We start from the raw sequence: 18105 nt of genomic DNA on the forward strand, positions 1-18105 counted from the left end.
TGACAAAACCTCCCCTCATCATCTGTCTTATTTGAATGGGTTAGCCATTCCACGTTATGGACGTTGAAGTCACCACAGATGTGGATGTTAGCCGAGGGATGTGAAGACAGTATGTGGTCTATTTTCTCAGATATGCTCTTAAAGATAGTAACTCCGCTGTTGTGGGGCCTATAGAGGGCAAATATAAATACAGTGGTGTTAGCAAGTGCAACCCTGAAGCACATATAGGGTAAATTAGGATCTTCTCTAGAGATATCCCTGCCACATGGGAAGCCATCCTTAATGTAGGCACATATTCCATGCCCATGGCGATCTTGGGAGTCAGATTTAGCTGTTAAATTGGAGTATTTGAATTTATCCACATTCTCCAGGGTTATATTATCTATTGTAAAATTAACACTCTCTGATGATTGGGAGAGGATGATGGTTTTCTTAAGACTGATTGTTAGTCCAAAATGTCTACATGAGTTTGAGAAAGAATCTAGAAGTCGAAGATCCTCAGTGGAAGATGGGCAAAGAGCAGCATCATCAGCATAGCGGAGTTCATGGACAACGAGTTCAAGAACTCTCAACTTGGCTTTGTATCATGAGAGAGTAAAGAAATTCCCATCATCACGGGTGAGGATTGAAACCACCACAGATTTACTGACATTTGGATATGCTTGTTTGAAAACAAAGAAGCAGTACATCCCAAACAGGTCTGGGGCAAGCATGCAGCTCTGTTTGGCTCCGCGATTGATCAGAAACTGGTCAGACAAGTCTCTCCCACACTGAATTCGCCCATGCATGTTCTTATGAAATGCTTTGATGAGTAACAGCAGGGTAGGAGGACAGCCTGCTTTCTCAAGGACGAGGAACAGAGCTTCTCCGTCGACCAGGTCAAGCGCTTTTGTCAGGTCTATGAAAACCATATGTAGTGGTTATCGCTGTTCTCGTGGCTTCTCCTGGAGCTGTCTCACACACAAGATCATATCCATAGTTCTACCTAAAACCACATTGCAATTCAAGATACACAGTTTCTTCAATTTTCTGTAGACGTGAGAGGAGCAGATGGGCCATCACTTTCCCAGTCACACTGAGAAGTGAGATGCCAAGATAATTGTTGCAACCCCCTCTTGAACCTTTGTTTCTGAAAAGTGTTGTAATTTTTGCATCTTTCAAATCTTGTGAAACAGTTTTGTGGGCTCAGCAGTTGCGGATAAACCGATGGATGTGTTCAGTAAGAACCTCTGAGCCTGCTTTGAGGAGCTCAGTGGATATTCCGTTCTCACCTGCAGCTTTATTGTTGCGGAAAGCAAATATTACTTTGGCTACCTCTTGGATGGTTGGTTCTTTGTCTAGTTCATTTAGGGTTGGGAAAGAATTGATTGACTGAAATACTTGGTGAGACACGTTGCTGTCACCATTATACAAGTCAGTGTAATGCTCAATCCATCGATCTAATTTCTCAGAATTATCCACGATTGTCGTACTGTCTTTACACTGAGGGATACCGAGTGATTGCTTGGAGTAACCTAATGCAAACTTTATTCCAGAGTACATTCCTCGAATGTCTCCTGCATCATAGGCTGTTTCAATTGCAGTGCAAAGAGAATCCCAATACTCCTTCACACATTTTCTAGTGACCCTTTGAGCTTCAGCACAGCATTTCTTGTGGTATTCTTTACTTTTCTTAGTTGGTCTGATTTTATGGGAGAGAAGGGCATGTCGTTTTTCTTTGAGAACTGGCTGGATGGTTGGAAGTGAGGCAGAAAACCAATCTGGGTTTCTCCTGGCCTGTCTCCCAAAAACATCAATAGCACAATCTTGGATTGATTTCTTCACTGTAATCCAGTACTGTTCTGGTTCGATCACCCCATCTGAGGCTGTTTTCAACTTTTCAGTTGGTTTTGGGGAGGTCAAGCTTAAGCGATTTAACAACTCTCTTATGGTAGCACTTTGGCTGAAGCACCACTCAAGACACCACAATGCTGTGATCTGTGTCACAGTCTGCACTGTAGTATGTTCGTGTGTTGTGTACTTCGCTCTTGTTATTTATTTTGGTTATGACGAAGTCAAGTTAATGCCAGTGGGATGATCTTGGATGATACCAGGACACCTTATGAAAAGGATTACCTAGGAATAGCATGTTTGTGATGATTAGGTTGTTTCTGCAGCAGAGCTTAAGGAGGCGTTGCCTATTTTCATTTATCCTTCCAACTCCAAACTTTCTGAGGCATTCTAGCCAGCTTATGTAATCAGCACCAATCTGAGCATTCATATCCCCAAGCAACACTGTGCGTTCTTTCTCAGAGCATGTTCTTAACTTTTCCTCTAATTGCTCATAGACGATATCTTTCACTGATGCTTCGGCATCAAGAGTTGGCGTGTAGGCAGATAGGACAAGAACACTACCCTGCTCTGTGTTGAGCCTCAGATGGAAGAGCTTGTCAGATGTTGCTGATGGGGTCTGGATGCTCAGAATGAGACTGTTCCTCACAGCAAACCCAGTGCCGTACATTCGTACTTCTCTCTCCAGTCTACCAAAGCAGTAAAATGTATAATTTTAGATAGAGATAATTTTAGATTATAGAACTTTTAAAAATATTGAAAAATCAAAAAATCGATTTTTTGTTACTAAAGTGAAATTCTAAAATCAAAACATTGTGTATCAAGTAAATCCAATAGTATCTACTTGTCATGTTACCAATAATGAACATATCCAAAAATTATGAAAAACTATAAAGTAGAATATTAATTATTAATGAAAATAGTTTTATTTTTTTGTACAGGAATTACCATTTATCAAGGCCTGGAGGCCACTCGAGGATAAGAATTACTGAGTATACATTAGTCAATGTGATTATAGCGTAGTAAACATAAGTAGTGAGAATTTTGTAGATTGAATGATTAGGGGGACGGTTCATCAAGAACTTGTTTACATTGGACTTGAAGAGAATCAGATTGTAGTCAGCTGGAAAGCAGGTAATCAGAAGAGAGTTCCACAGACGTGCAGTTCTAAATAGAAGCTTTGTTCATGGAATCTATATTTAGGTCTAGGCACAGACAAGGAGTGTGGGAAATTATTGATATTGCTTTTAGGCAGACGAGTGTTTTTCGTTAAAGTTTGACATGGGGGGGGGGGCATAGATTGAAGCTCAGAAAATAACGATAAAGCAGAGACAGGCTCGCAAGTCTCTTCTATGGGAAAGAGGTTGTAGGGAAGAGAAAAGGGCATCCCCCACTAAGATACAAAATCTATTTTGAACTCTGTCAAGGCAGGATAAGCTGCTTCTAGCAGCTCCTGCCCAGATGTGGCAACAGTACTCCATCGTTAGCCGTACCTGACTTTTATATAGGTAGAGAATTGCATCAGGAGTGAGATATCTACTGGAGCGGTTTGAAGAAAACGAGCGAAAATTGAGTTTTACTAAAAAAAAAAATAAAATAAACAGGAGAGTAGGAATATTCATTATTTCGCAGACTGTTGTTGTTTCACCATATTTCGACCAACTCATCCTCTGCCGCAGTGGATAGACGCGTTAAGTCTCTACAGTTCCAGGCGAGCATTGAGTGAAGACAGCAGCTTCAATCCTATCCAAGCAGGCCAGAGGATTTAGTTGGTCAAAAACCTGGCGAGACAACAACTATGGAAGGCAGTAATTACTGGGAATAAGTTACAAGACTCAGCATTCTGTCTGAAGAAGGCCAGAGGATGAAACGTGGTGAAATAACAACAACCATGAAGATAAGGATAACAGTCCGCAAAAGAATGAAAACACAAATTATGAAGCCTCATCTCAACGGATTCCAAAAACAAAAATACAGGAGAGTTCAAATCGTAACAACGGAGGTAATTATCATTTGAAAACTGAAAATCTTAGGCCAATTTAGCAAACCCAATTTTTGCTAATTGTCTTCAAAAACCGTTTTCATTAATAATTAATTTTCTACCCTATCGTTTTTCATAATTTTTGGAGATGTACATAACTGCGACGTGACAATTAAGTAGATACCATTGGTTTTACTTGAATTCAATATTTCACTTTATAATGAAGAAGCTATAAAAAAAAAGGGGGGGGTCACAAAGGCAAATGAAAACGGAAACAGATAAATTGTTTTAATTTGTTTTCTATTATTTTTTCTGTCTTTTCTTGCTTTATTTTGTAGTTTGGGATGGGGGCTGTTGCCACTTGGACTTAAGGTTAGTGGTATGCTTCCAGTGCTTTGTGTGTGTGAGGAGGAAAATAATAAATAAATTAGAATTAGACATATTTACAAAATATTAAAGGCAAAGAAAGCGATTTTGTCAAAGAAGAAAATGAAGGCAGGTGACGTTTCCATTTATCGTCTGCATATATCGACTAAGTCTGGAATTTGTTGTCAAAACCCAGGAATCTTACTGCTAAAAACACATCCAATGTCACCAATCGTGCGAAAATGTAATGTTCTACCAGTATTTTGTCTATTTTTCGATTTTTGAGTGATTATCGAGGCGCGACTATGATTCTAATGGGACCATTTTGTTTTTCGTTTTACTTTTTAACTCGATAGGCGTTACACTAGGCGTGTCAGAAATTTCGTGAAAAATACTGAATAATTCCACCCCGTCTTTCCAAGCTTATGACTCCTCGAAAAATGTAATTCAAGCCCTAATCTTTTTTTTCGATTAAAAGGAGCAAGGACCAAGGTTTCATTAAAAAAAAAAAAAAAATAAATAAAAAAAACAAACAAAGTGGTTTTTAAAAAAAAAAATGTTTTAAACTTCGGACTTTACAGGTAAATTTCTAAAAAACACTATTTTTTTGTTTTAAATTTGAATATATCATTTATTGATCTTTTATCTTCAATTTGTGATATATAACACTTTGGTCAGTAAATCAATTATTTACTTTTTAATGGACATTTCAAAATGGGAGGCGCGAATTAATTCGACCCCCTGTCTTTCCAAGCTTATAACTACTCGAAAAATGTAATTCAATCCCTAATTTTTTTTTCAATTAAAGGAGCAAGGACCAAGGTTTCATTTAAAAAAAAAAAAAAGAAAAAACAAACAACGTGGTTAAAAAAAAAAAGAAAGGTTTTAAACTTTACAGGTAAATTTCTAAAAAACACTACTTTTTTGTTTTAAATTTGAATATATTATTTATTGATCTTTTATCTTCAATTTGTGATATATAAAACTTTGGTGAGTAAATTAATTATTTACTTTTTAATAGACACTTGAAAATGGGGGGGGGTAAAAAAAAAAACGTTTAAAATATTATATTCGGTTTATTGGAAAGAGCATAAAATTTCACATTGACCCTGAAAATATCGTAAAAATAGAATCAATAGAAAAATTTTGATAGATTTTTAAAGTTTAAAAATTGAAAAATACTGAGCTCGTAAAATTCAATTAATTTCATTACTGTTTAAAAAAAATATTTCTATTACTTTTAAAACAACTTTAATAGTTTATTTTGGAAGTATAATCCATAAAGACAATAAACAACCCACTTTTAAAAGAGAAATTACGAGTTTTTTTTTATATTTTATTCGCAGTTTCGTGTTAGGGGTGTCAAAAATTCCTACAAAAATTCTGATACACTATCTTTATTTAAAAGTAAAAAAAAAAACACTTTAAAATAAGTTAAAGCACAAAAACTCTTATCTGGGTAGACAGAAATGTAACTTAGCTTGCCTTTTGTAACATTTTTAAAATTTTGTTGGCTATTCTGTAAAATGCCTAATTCTGTTTAGCGTTTGTTTATATCTGGAAATGGAAAGGGGTATACTTTTTTTAGGCAATCGGACTTTGAGTGAAATTAATATACGAAATTAATCTCCACTCTAAATTCTAAGATAATTATCTTTTTTCTTCTTCCTTCCGTCAAGGTTTTCAAAGCGTTCACACGTAATCGTCTAAAAAAAGTAGAATCTCATTTAGCGGAGCGAGCGTGTTAATTTACAAATTTACGGATATTTGGGTGAAACCGAGTAAAGTAGGAGAGATATTCTATAGGACACTATAGTATAATTAAACAAAAAATTGAACAAGCAAAAACCTCCAGGAAGAAATTTAGTGGCATTTATTAGTATATATATATATATATATATATATATATAAATAACGGTTCTCGTTTAAAATTAAAAAAAAATTAATACAGAAAAATCTTTATGTACGTATCCGTCACGATACGAAAATGCTATATTCCAAAAATCACATTAATTAATCAAGTAGTTTTATTTTTAACTAAGAAAATCAAATTCTATGAGTAAAAACAAAAAAAAAGACAAGGGGAGATAAGTTTACAATAATTCAAACTTGCGAGATCCTTGTAATGCTACCGATTTCACATTAATCGCTTTAAATTGTTTAAAAGTGATTTTCTTTATATGAATAACTACTTGATCAATTTACATAATTTTTAGAATATGACATTTCTGTTCCCTTTTTTAAAAATTAGGTTGTATTCTAAATAAGAACCTAGACAAACCGAGAAAGTGGTCAAGAAACAAAAATATCACAAATAAATGTTACCAAATTTTGCCTACATCTACAGAATTTGAATGAAACTGTTCTTTTTTATTTTATAGCTTTATTTTATTTATTTATGTTTTAATCCTAGCACTAAACTAAGCCGAAGTTTTAGGTTTAGTTCGGCAAAAAGTCGAATTTGGTTCAGTTCAAATTCTGTAGAAGCACCAAAATTTAAGAATTAATATATAATGATTATATATTAATCAGTTACAATTGCTAAAAAAAAAAAAACGACAAAAAAATGGATGATAAAGATTTTACTAGAAAAAAAACCATATCATAACATAATTAATTAATGGATTAATAATAATAACTAATTAATTCGTCATATAATATATGACAGAAGAAAGTCGCGTTAAAAAAATTGCTACAAAAACCAATAACAAGTATTAGATAACAAAGAAATGAAATCACCATAAACAAACCAAACAGAAAACGATCGCCTTTTAAAATAAAAATAGCTACTTAACGAAACAAATGACATGCTGGTTTAAGGATCTATGACGAGACACCAGTAAATAGATCAAAAGCCCAAAACATCAAATTATATTCTTAATAGCAAAATAAGTGATAAAACAATAAAACAAACGAAAGTAGGCAGATTTCATTTTAGCCATTTGCGTTATTATTTTTTTTTTTTCCATGGAATGACAGTAGCAGTAGTAGGAGGAGAAGCCTTTTTTTTTCTGGCATCGATTTTAATAAGTGCTATGTTTTTTTATTATTAAGTAAGCTTACCTCTTCTTGTGTCAGATATGTATTGGTGCAAACCTGCAAACAGGATGTAACGTCGGTGAAAAACTGGTTAAAAGTGGCGCATGATAAGGCTACGGCGAATACAGACAGGATCAACAACTGAAAACGCATCTTAGACGCCATATTGTGGATTTACTGTGTGAAGGCCACGTGACTTCCAAGGGAGATAATCATGACCCTAATGAGATCATTGGATTAAAAAAAACATAAATAAATGACAATAATAATAGAAATAGTAAACACTTCAGATCCCAGACTTGTTTTCTGTTCCGGGTCAGTACCAGACAGATTTTTTTTTTTAATGGAAATCGCTCCAGACAGGGCACAAAGCCACTTAATGTAAGGAGCTATAAAGAAAAAAAAATGTAAAAACTAGCCAGTGATAAGTATTAAATGGATATTTTCCGACCCAGAAAACAGCAATTCTTCCCCCTTTGTCAGAAACATCACACATGGAATGTGAGGACTAAAAGACAGAATAAGAGAAGCAAAAGTTACGTAGTTGCCAAAGATAAACTTGGTATGCATTTTCTACTTTCCATCCTCCTAGACATTGCTTCCTCCTTCGTAGCAGTTGTTTTGTTTTATTACCAGTCACCTGACGTGTCCTTGCTGGAGAATGCCAATAAGGCAATTTTTTGCGACTATCCAGTTTCCCATTGAGTGGGGGACTGTATTCCTCTCTGAAAACTGACTTTGTGTGTAAATTTGCTGCAGTTGAAAGCAGATAAACAAAGATCTGTTCTGTTCTCGATTGGAGGAGGAGTTAAAAGACTGAGGCAAGTTTTATTGTAGTCTACATTCTGATGAAACTGTGTCCGAGATGGGTATATCTGCTGATGACACCACACCCTATACCAGACTTGTGTGAAAAACGAATGTATACAAATCGAAAACAATGTCTAAAACCTTAGAACATGATCTCATACTGTCATGGAATGAAGATATAAACATTTAATGCTCCTAAAATAAAGTTCCTTTTGTGTAACAATGACAAGAAACCTTTCCAACCATAGCTAATAACGCCCTCAAACTCCTCAGTCTAACATTCACAGACTCGATGTATTGTAATAAATACATAGAAGATATTTAAAAAGTTACTACAAAGAAGGTGGGTTCCCTCTACCATGCTAGAAAACTTCTTACACTTATCAGTGTCATATATCTCTACACAACCACCATTCACCCATCGTTGTTGTTGTCATTTGCAGAACTTGGATGCGAGTATACATTTTGCTCATTAGAGTTTTTTTTTAACTTTTCAAAATAAAAATTTATTTATTTCAATTTGAAGAAGGAGGATTTTTTTTAAACTTGTGAGTTGGAGCACGCAATTGACTCATATGGTACCCAACTTCCAACTGATTATCTTTTTCTCGTGTGATGAAGAAAATGAGAGGGAGAGAGAGAGAGAAAATGAGAGGGAGAGAGAGACCATGTATGTTAAAAACAAAGAAACATTGTCATTTTATTATGTTGATTTATCGGACTATTATTCTCATCTTGGGTGTTATTAACACAACGTTTCGGTTGCTGTATCCTGCGACCTTCTTTGGGTGTTGAACATGTTTCCTTTTCTCTACTATGGAAAATGGAGATTAGATCTGCATTGCAAGAATTCGAACCGTGGGTTTGAGGGTGGGTCCATAGATCATAAAGAAAGTTCAATCTTCAGGGGTCACTAAGATATGTTTTGGGGGTTTTCCTAAACAATTAGGTTTTTTATTTATAAAAATATAAATTTATTTATTTCAATTTGACGAAGGAGCATTTTCTTAATAATTTTTTATAATCTCGTCTCTTTTATCTCTTCTTTTTTTTTTGAAATCTCTTTTTAGGTGTTAAGCTCGCCCGAGAGATGGCCTCTGATTGGCTAAGACAAAAAGGAAGTTAAATGCTTGCATTAATCAGTACCGAGCTTAGAAATTAAGCATAGATGCAAAATTGTTAACTCCGACTTGACTTTGCTGCTGGTGTTCTGCTATATCATGAGAATCATTTCATTTCATATGAATCAGATGATTATAGTTGGCATTCATTTCCCTTGATATCTTTCTAGTTAGAACTTTTTTTTTAGAAAGACATTGGATACTGATAAGAAGGACCACGTGAAGGTTCCAACGTCCTAAGTGAAAATGTTTCTGTGGAACAAACTGAATTCGCACTTGGCATTCCCAGGTTGTTAGTCTGTGTTATTGCTTACTTAACCACCACTGTGCTCCTGATGCTGCTATTGTCTATAATACAACTGCTACACGTTCTCAGACTCTTTGAATTCTGATTCTTTGTGAACACTTATTTTGGATTCTCAGATAAAATAAACTAATTTTGTATGCACAGACTTTATCGTTCTTTCCTTTGAGAATGTCTCTTCCGTTACATGGATAGCTGGATTTTTACCCTGTTAAAAACCGATCTTGTTCATGACTTTGCCCTCATGGGTAAGTAAACTTTCTTCCCATTCTTTTTATCCCCGTTTATGTGTATCCAAGAAAATATTCACCCAATATGGTGGTGCTTGTCATGTAGAAAGGTGTCCGCTACACGCGTGGCAATGGAAACATATGAAATAGAATAATCAATATTCACTCCAGACAAGGTAAGAAGCCACTTGATGTAAGGTGCTTAAGAAAACAAATAAAAAATTAAAAAATAAAGGTAAAAAAAACATCCAACGGTAAGTGTGAGATGGATAGATTCTGTTCCTGCAAAACAGTAATTCTCCCCCCTTTTGCGAGAAACATCACGCATGGAATGTGAGGACTAAAAGATAAAATGAGGGAAGTGAGAATTATGAGGTTCTGCCAAAAATAAACCCAAGGTTCACTAAGGAAAACAAACACAGAATTTTAGATTGAAATAATGTGTATTGGTCATGAATTGATACGAGATATAAGGATGTGTAAGTCTTATTTGTGATGTGGGTTCTTTAAGATAAATGGTTACTCAGTGTTGGCATGATGCTGTTATTGACCCTGAACTGCTTGTCAGTTTGGTATCAGGTGTGGCTGACATGTAATCAATGGAGATTTGTGGTGAGCAAATGGCCAGTAAGGAGAGAACAAGTTATTTGCAATTGATGGTAGAACTTGAAAGAACAGTCTAAAAAAAGTTGGTTGTCAGGGTAACAAGGATAGGTCATTTTAATGTAATGGAGTCGGGTTGAGACAAGATGACCCCTCGTTGGCTGGATTCTGGTGAACAATACTGAGCAGGACTATGCCAAGTGATGGGGTCCCGGCATGATTCTGTTTACTGTTAAAAGTAACACGTGGACATAGTTGTAGACATTCGACTACCAAGACAAAGGAAGACAAAATGGCCGTTGGATTCAGAAAACTCTGTTACTGGCAGTGTCTTCCAAGAGATGACCTCTGACTGAGCAAGATAGAAAGGAAATTAAATGCTTGCACCAATCAGTGCCAAGCTTAGAAATTAAGCAAAGATGCACAATAGTTAACCATGAACTGTTGCTGTTTGTTTGTCTGTCTGTTTGCTGAGCATCATTTATGATGATGATTTTTATTGGCATTCATTTCTCCAATATCTTTCTATTAGGAATTCTTTCTAGGAGGATATCAGGTACTTACGAGAGGGACTATGTGAAGGTTGTCAATGTTCCTATGTAAAAGTGTTTCTGTGGAATGAACTGGGTTCGAACTTGACATACCCAGGTTGTCAGCCCTCATCGTTAACCACAGAGCCATCATCACCTCCCGGTTGCATTGCGACGGGTCCCCAACTAGAGTAAGCAATAAATCGATTTGACTGAAAAATGGGCAATTGCACCAATTTCGATAACAATAAAAAATATGGGAGTGTGAAACATCGTTGATGATCATTAAGTCCCGAGTAACGCCTGGTCTCCCTATTAGTTTTCATTAAAGTGAGCATAGCATAGAAATATTTGACACAGAATTTTATTGTAACATGCATGAGTATGTTCTCCAACTCTGATGCGATCATGACGATTAGAGTACAAGCTCATAGGTACTCAATTTCTACTTGTTTGGAACTACAAAAATAAGGCACACTTGGATGGCAGTCATCATAATAACAACAGGAGGAGGACTCGTCAGGCATAACTGAAGGAAATGAGATTTAAAAATCATAATCTATATCTCTATAAAAGTGAAAATGTGTGTGTGTGTGGGGGGGGGGCTGTATACATCTCCCTACTAAATAACTCTGTCAATTTTCGGTCTAGAGACTTGAGATTTGACAAAAGGAGTAGTGAGATTTGGGAAAATCTTTTTAATCAGTTTTGGGCCAGAAATTTGGCTGTCAAAGGGTCAAAGTTCAACAATTTGACCTTCGAAAACTCTACCAAACTCCTCTGCCAATTTTAGGTCTTTCTAAATGTAGGTTACTTGGACATGGATCAAACTTTATAATTTGATTTGAGCCCCAAAAAATAAATGTTAAGGGGCTAAAATTGGGGTCAAAGTTAAAAAAAATTTGACCTCTGCAGTCTCTACCAAATTACTCAGCCAGTTTCTGGTCTAAACATTTGAAATTTTACATAAAGTGTATTCAGAGATAGAGCAAGCTTTTCAATCGGTTTGAGTTGAAAATTTGAGCTGCAAAGAGATTAAAGTTCAAAAGATTTGACTTTTGCAGTGTCTAGCAAATTACTCAGCCAAATTTTGGTCTAAATATTTCAAATTTATACATAATGGGTAATCAGACATGCGGCAGGCATTTTAATCAGTTTTGGGGCGAAAATTTAGCTGCCAAAAGGTCAAAGTTGAAAGAGTTGACCTTTGCAGATTCTACCTAATTCCTCCGCCAATTTTGGGTTTAAACACTTGAAATTTTAGATGTAGGTAACTTGAACATGGGTAAAACTTTGTATTTTGATTTGAGACCAAAATAATAAATGTTAAGGGATCAAAATTGGGGTCCAAGTTTAAAAAATTTACCTCTGCGGTCTCTATGAAATTACTCAGGCAATTTTTGGTCTAAACATTTGAAATCTTACATAAAGTGTATTCACACATAGGACAAGTTATGAACAGTACATAGGGCCTGAGCAAAGACGGGTTGAACTGCTAGTACTAAACAGTTTTAATTACATCTTTGCAATCAGACACTTTTGAGCTACTTTTAAGTTTGACTGATAATGTTTAGCTCTTGCGAATGAGATAATGATCATGTACTTGTTTTATGAGTCTGGAGATAGCTTGTCAGTTTGATATGAGTTCGGAAGTATATAGGGCACCTCTGGGGTGATTTTGTGGCAGAGGTGCCGACTGCTCTGTCTTTTTGAATAGCATGTTTTCTTAGACAAATGAGATGCACTTTCTCACACAAAAGGAAAAAAACAAAATCTCTTTTTATAACAACAATGAAAAGATTTATTTAATTACCTGCATCGTTCAATATAGTTGAAAGAAAGTTGGACGGTATCCAAGTGAAGAAAGGAAAGATAGAAAGTTCATTGGGCTGTTGAAGGTCTGTCAGTAATTATCTTCCGGCAGAATTTATGGTGAATAATTTACTCCTAATTAAATTTACTTCCATATCTATAAAGTTGCTTGATCTAAAAAAATTGACGGACCATACACCAAAATATTGAGCATCATCTATTAAACTTCTCATATCTACTAGTATCCTCCATCTTTATGAGGCCACCATTCTTGCAGGCATAGAATATTTTTTGCCTGGGCTGGGTGCACCAACTACTACCTAGTCAGCGCTGGTGGAATGAGAACAATATACCCCTAAGATTAAATAAAGGATTCAGTATAAAATTCCATATAATCCCCTGTTCAATGTGAAGATTTACATATAAGGCTATGAACATAAAGTTTTTTTTTCTTTAAAAATTATAAGAAATCTTTACAACCATTGATTGTCATAGCTAATAACTAGGGCTATGACAACAGAATATTCTTTTTTTTTTTTTTTTTTTTTTTACACAGTGGTCACCACTTATCAAGGCCCGGAAGCCACTCAGGGATAAGGGTTATTGCAAGTACATTACCATATCTTTTCATTGTTTTAACTCTCAAGTACATATCCGACACAGTTAGACACAGTTAATCAACAGAGAACCACATCACTCTATATAAAAGCATATAAGATATCAATGGATACACACTCGAGAGCCATTGCCATAGCCCTACTAATAACACTACTTGAGAGTACAGCATTCAAACTCTTCAGCCTAACATTCACAGGTGATATGAACTAAAACAAGATACCGCCAAGTCTGCCACAAAGAATGTAGTCTTCCTCTGCCGGGTTAGAAAACTTCTCATACCTCCCGCCAGTATCCCATATCTCTACAAAGCCATAATTCACTCATGCATGGAGTACTTTTGCCACATCTAGGCTGGTGTACCAACCACTAATCTATTCTTCTTAAACAAGACCCACAAATGAACCTCTAATCTGATAGATCCCACACTGTCTACCAAGCTCTAGCCCCTGTCCCATCACCATCCTTGATCTTGTTGTACAAGTACTACAATGGAATGTGTTCGAATGAACTTTCTGCACTTGTGCACAACGTAATTACCTGACTATCCCATCAATAACCTTCTTAGTGACATGCAATATGGTTTCCGTTCTGCCAGATCTACAGCAGATGTGCTAACGGTTATATCTCATAGGATTAGCGAATCTCTTGACAAAGGCTTCCTCTCTAGGACAATTGCTCTTGACATATCAAAGGCCTTTGATAAGGTATGGCATAAGGGCCTACTTCACAAGATTTCCAGCTACGGTATAACTGAAAATGTTTTCTCGATCATAAAATCATTTCTCTCCGATAGGCTCATAAGAGTAGTAGTTGATGGGCAGAAATCAGAGGCCATCAATATTAATGCTGGAGTCCCTCAGGGGTTCATCTTAGGCCCAACTCTCTTCCTGATATACATCAATGATCTCCCAAAACACATACTTAAATCATTCGTTGACATCTATGCTGATGACACGACCATCTATGGCAACACATCAAAGAGTGTAAATGACAAAGTTCTCTCAGATTCTCTCTCCTCTGATCTTGAGCGCATGGTACAGTGGGGGAGGAGGTGGCTGGTTACTTTTAATGCATCTAAAACCAAGCTCCTATCTTTACATCATCAACGCTCTGATCTCCATCTGGCATCAATTGATATGGGTGGCTCTCGTCTAGGGGAGGCTCCATGTTTTGATAAGCTTCTGGGCTTGACCTTTACCCCTGACGTGAAATGGAATATGTACATCAAGTCAGTTGCCAAGATCGCTGGAAAAATGGTAGTATCCTTCTACTGCTCCAGAAGATATCTCACTGCTGATGCAATTCTTTATCTGTATAAAAGCCAAGTATGTCCAAGGATGGAGTACTGCTGCCATATCTGGACAGGAGCTGCTAAAAACAGCCTATTCTGCCTTGACAGAGTACAAAATAAAGTTTGTGGCCTAGTGGATGATGCCATTTTCTCTTCCCTGCAACCTCTCTCCCACAGGAGAGACGTTGCGAGCCTGTCTTTGTTTTATCGTTACTACCATGGTAGGTGCTCTTCTAAACTCCAATCTCTGGTCCCCCCCCCCCGCCAATCTTTCACGATAAACACCCGTCTAGCTGAAACCACTGTCAAAAATTTTCCTCACTCTTTATCTCTGTGCCTAAATCAAAACGTAGATTCCATGAACAAAGCTTCTTTCTTAGAAGTGCACGCCTGTGGAACTCTGTTCCGGTTGCCTGTTTCCCACCTGACTACAACCTGGATATCTTCAAGTCCAATGTGAACAAATTCCTGATGACCCGCCTCCTTAAGTAAGACACTTTATCAGATCTCCAACACTAACGTACTGTACACACAATAACCCTTATCCCCAAGTGGCTTCCGGGCATTGATAAGTGGTGACTACCTTGTAAAAAAAAAAAAAAATATGCCACTCCTTCTCTCTAGAAACCCACTGTTAAATATTTGTTATAAACTATCCAAAAAGTAATCAACTATTATACAATCCATTCATCATTTTCAATCTTCACATAATATTCTTCATCATTTAACTGGCAATTCATTCATTACATTAGCCTTTACCTCAAGGGTCAACTCATCTATTATATGAAAGGCAATTGTCTATGTGCTTGTATATGTGCAGCTAAAAGTGAAAGCCTACAAAACAAGCAACTACAAAGTTGGTATATTCTTGATCGACAATGTCCTGGAGAATGAAAATAAAAAATTTTTTTGTTCTTTTACTTACCTTCATCTGAAACAAGGCATATCGCGGCTTAAATGCATGGGGCTACTTATTGGAACCATGCCTAAGAAATATTACGAAGATGTTGGTTTATGTAACATTTGAGCTTGTGCATATCAGTACAATCAGGGAAGCAAGTAGCAGGAAGGGAATTTCAAAGTCTAGCTATTCAAAGGAAGAAGCTATTAGAGTAAAAAGCCTTCCGGCATGTAGGTACCGTAACAGTGAAGGGGTGCGATCTTGTTGCTAAGCAGGTTTGTCGGAATATGCACGTCAAGGAGACAAGTGCAATAAGTTCATCAGAGCATATTCCATTAAAATACTTGTAAAAACAGACACAAGAATGCAATATTGTAGCGATGGGACATAGATTGGAGACCTATTAGATTGGAGACCCTTTTTTGACCCTATCCAAGAGGAAAAAACTAGTGAGAGATGCACCAACCCAGATATGGCAAGAATACTCCATGCATGGGCAAATGGTGGCCTTGTAGAGGTACAGGATGCTCTCAGATGTTAGTAGTTTTCTAGCATGATAGAGGGAGTCCATCTTCCTTGCAGCAGCCTTTACAATGTCCTCAATGTATTTGTTCTAGTTGATATTTTCTCTGAATGTTAAGCCGAGGAGTTTGAAGGAAGAATTCTCACGTGGGTAGCTTTTTTCTGAGAAGTGCACGCCTGTGGAATTCTCTTCCGTTTGCCTGTTTCCCACCTGACTACAACTTGGACGTCTTCAAGTCCAACATAAACAAATTCCTGATTAATCGCCCCCTTAAGTAAGACACTTTATCAAATCTCCAATACAAACTATTACTACGATATTATCCCATTGATTATTGTACACAAAATAACCCTTATCCCCGAGTGGCTTATGGGCCTTGATAAGTGGTGATCCCCATGTAAAAAAAAAACAAAAAAAGGGAATTATTTGTTATGGATATCGGTGGTTGGAGAGACTTCTTGTAATTGCTAAAGGAGAGCAGCTTAATCTTACTAGCATTAAATGTTACCATCCATTTATGTCCCCAGTTCGCTATGGTTTGGAGGTCATTTTCTAAGGATTCAGCCATTGTCTTAGATTTGTGTACATCCGTTCTTTCCTCATGCATATTATAGAGCGTGGTATTATCAGCAAATATACCTATCTCGGACACAATATTATTGGGGAGGTTGTTAAATATTAGGAATAATAGTGGTCCAAGGATCGACCCCTGAGGCACTCCCACATTAATGTTATGCTGCTTGGATGAACGTCCATCAATGGCAACCTGGATGGTCCTATTGTCTAAGGAGGATCTAATTATATTTAATATTTGTCCAGTTTAGCCCTAGTAATCACTCAGCGATAACAAACACATTTGTTCAGTTTGAATGTTTATTTTACAAATGACGAAAAGAAAGGTTACCTTCTCCCCAAGTCCACTGTAGAAAATTGGCCAGGAAAGGCTGTAAAATGATAGATGAAAATTTTCCTTGAACTATCCGTCTGTGAACTCTATATTACGGTGCTGCTTTCCAGCTGACTACAACAGGGTTGTCTTAAAGTCCAATGCAAACAAGTTCTTGCTCAACCATCACCTTAAATAACAAAGTTCTACCCACTTTTACCTCTGCCGATCATTATGCAATTGTCTCACTGACTACCTTACACTCATTAACTCTTATCCTCGAGTGGCCTTCAAGCCTTGATAAGTGGTGACTTCCTTGTAAAGAAAAAAAAAAACTCTAAAAGGTGCTGCTGGTGGGATAAAATGGGATGAATGAAAATGAACAATAATGGCACCACACGTTCTTTTCAAAACAGTAGAAGACTGAGAACATGTTATTGCAACAGCATTCACCCTGGTTGGTTTGGGTCAGCTACTTCCTTAGCCTGCAATCTAAGGAATTGTGGCAGTCCATGCACAGTAATCACAAGCAAAGTCACACTAAATGATTAATCAATCGTGATTCAATCATCGAAGATTGATCACTTGCAAATTTGAGAGCTCAGCCAAGTTCTCCCTAAAAGTTGTCGCTCACATTTTTGGTTTGCATTACCTAGGAAGAGAAGTAACCAAACCGAAGTGGAATTCATTAAAAAAGTTGAAATGAAGTTTCTCACAATCAGTTGCATATAAATCACTATCAGGGAAGATGATATTAGATGTTAGGTTTTTGCAGAGAGGTGTTGATGTCCTCCTATATACAGCACTTGATATAAGAAGGATTATGTCATAAATTAATTCCTCCTCTCGTTATATTGCCGTCAATCAAAAAGATTAAAATGAATAGTTTCTCGATATAACCCGGAAAGCAAATCAGACGTTTTTGTAATGCATTGCTTTTAATTTGAAATATTAAATATCTGTCATTATTTCGTAGCGTAATTATACATGTAACTGTATCAGGTACTTTTTCATTTTGATGTTAATATAACCTATATTCAATATAATTGGCATTTCTTGAAACTTGATAGGAGGCGCTGAATGTCATAACTTGGTAAGCATCATCGTGACAAAATATCACGTTAGTATATCATTTTATTCCCCATAGCCTCCTTTAACATGTACAAGAGTAGTTATGGTCAAATTCAGACCGGAACATGGGTAGAACTCAACTAATGCACAGTATACCCACCAAACTAAACTTTAACAGCGTTTCTGTTT

General features: G+C 36.5%; 1 protein-coding gene across 1 annotated transcript in view; it reads right to left on the reverse strand.

Moving 5' to 3' along the window:
- Positions 1-7436, reverse strand: part of LOC145258138 (transmembrane protein 59-like) — a 100701-nt gene extending 93265 nt beyond the window's left edge. Inside the window, exon 1 of the mRNA XM_080115904.1 lies at positions 7241-7436. Coding sequence (XP_079972030.1) covers positions 7241-7381 — 141 coding nt within the window. The 5' untranslated portion in view covers positions 7382-7436. The remainder of the gene's footprint in view (positions 1-7240) is intronic.
- Positions 7437-18105: the final 10669 nt, after the last annotated feature.

The sequence above is a fragment of the Euprymna scolopes genome, chromosome 3 (assembly GCF_053919585.1).
Source record: "Euprymna scolopes isolate OS-2025 chromosome 3, ASM5391958v1, whole genome shotgun sequence".
Classification (NCBI taxonomy): Eukaryota; Metazoa; Mollusca; class Cephalopoda; order Sepiida; family Sepiolidae; genus Euprymna; species Euprymna scolopes.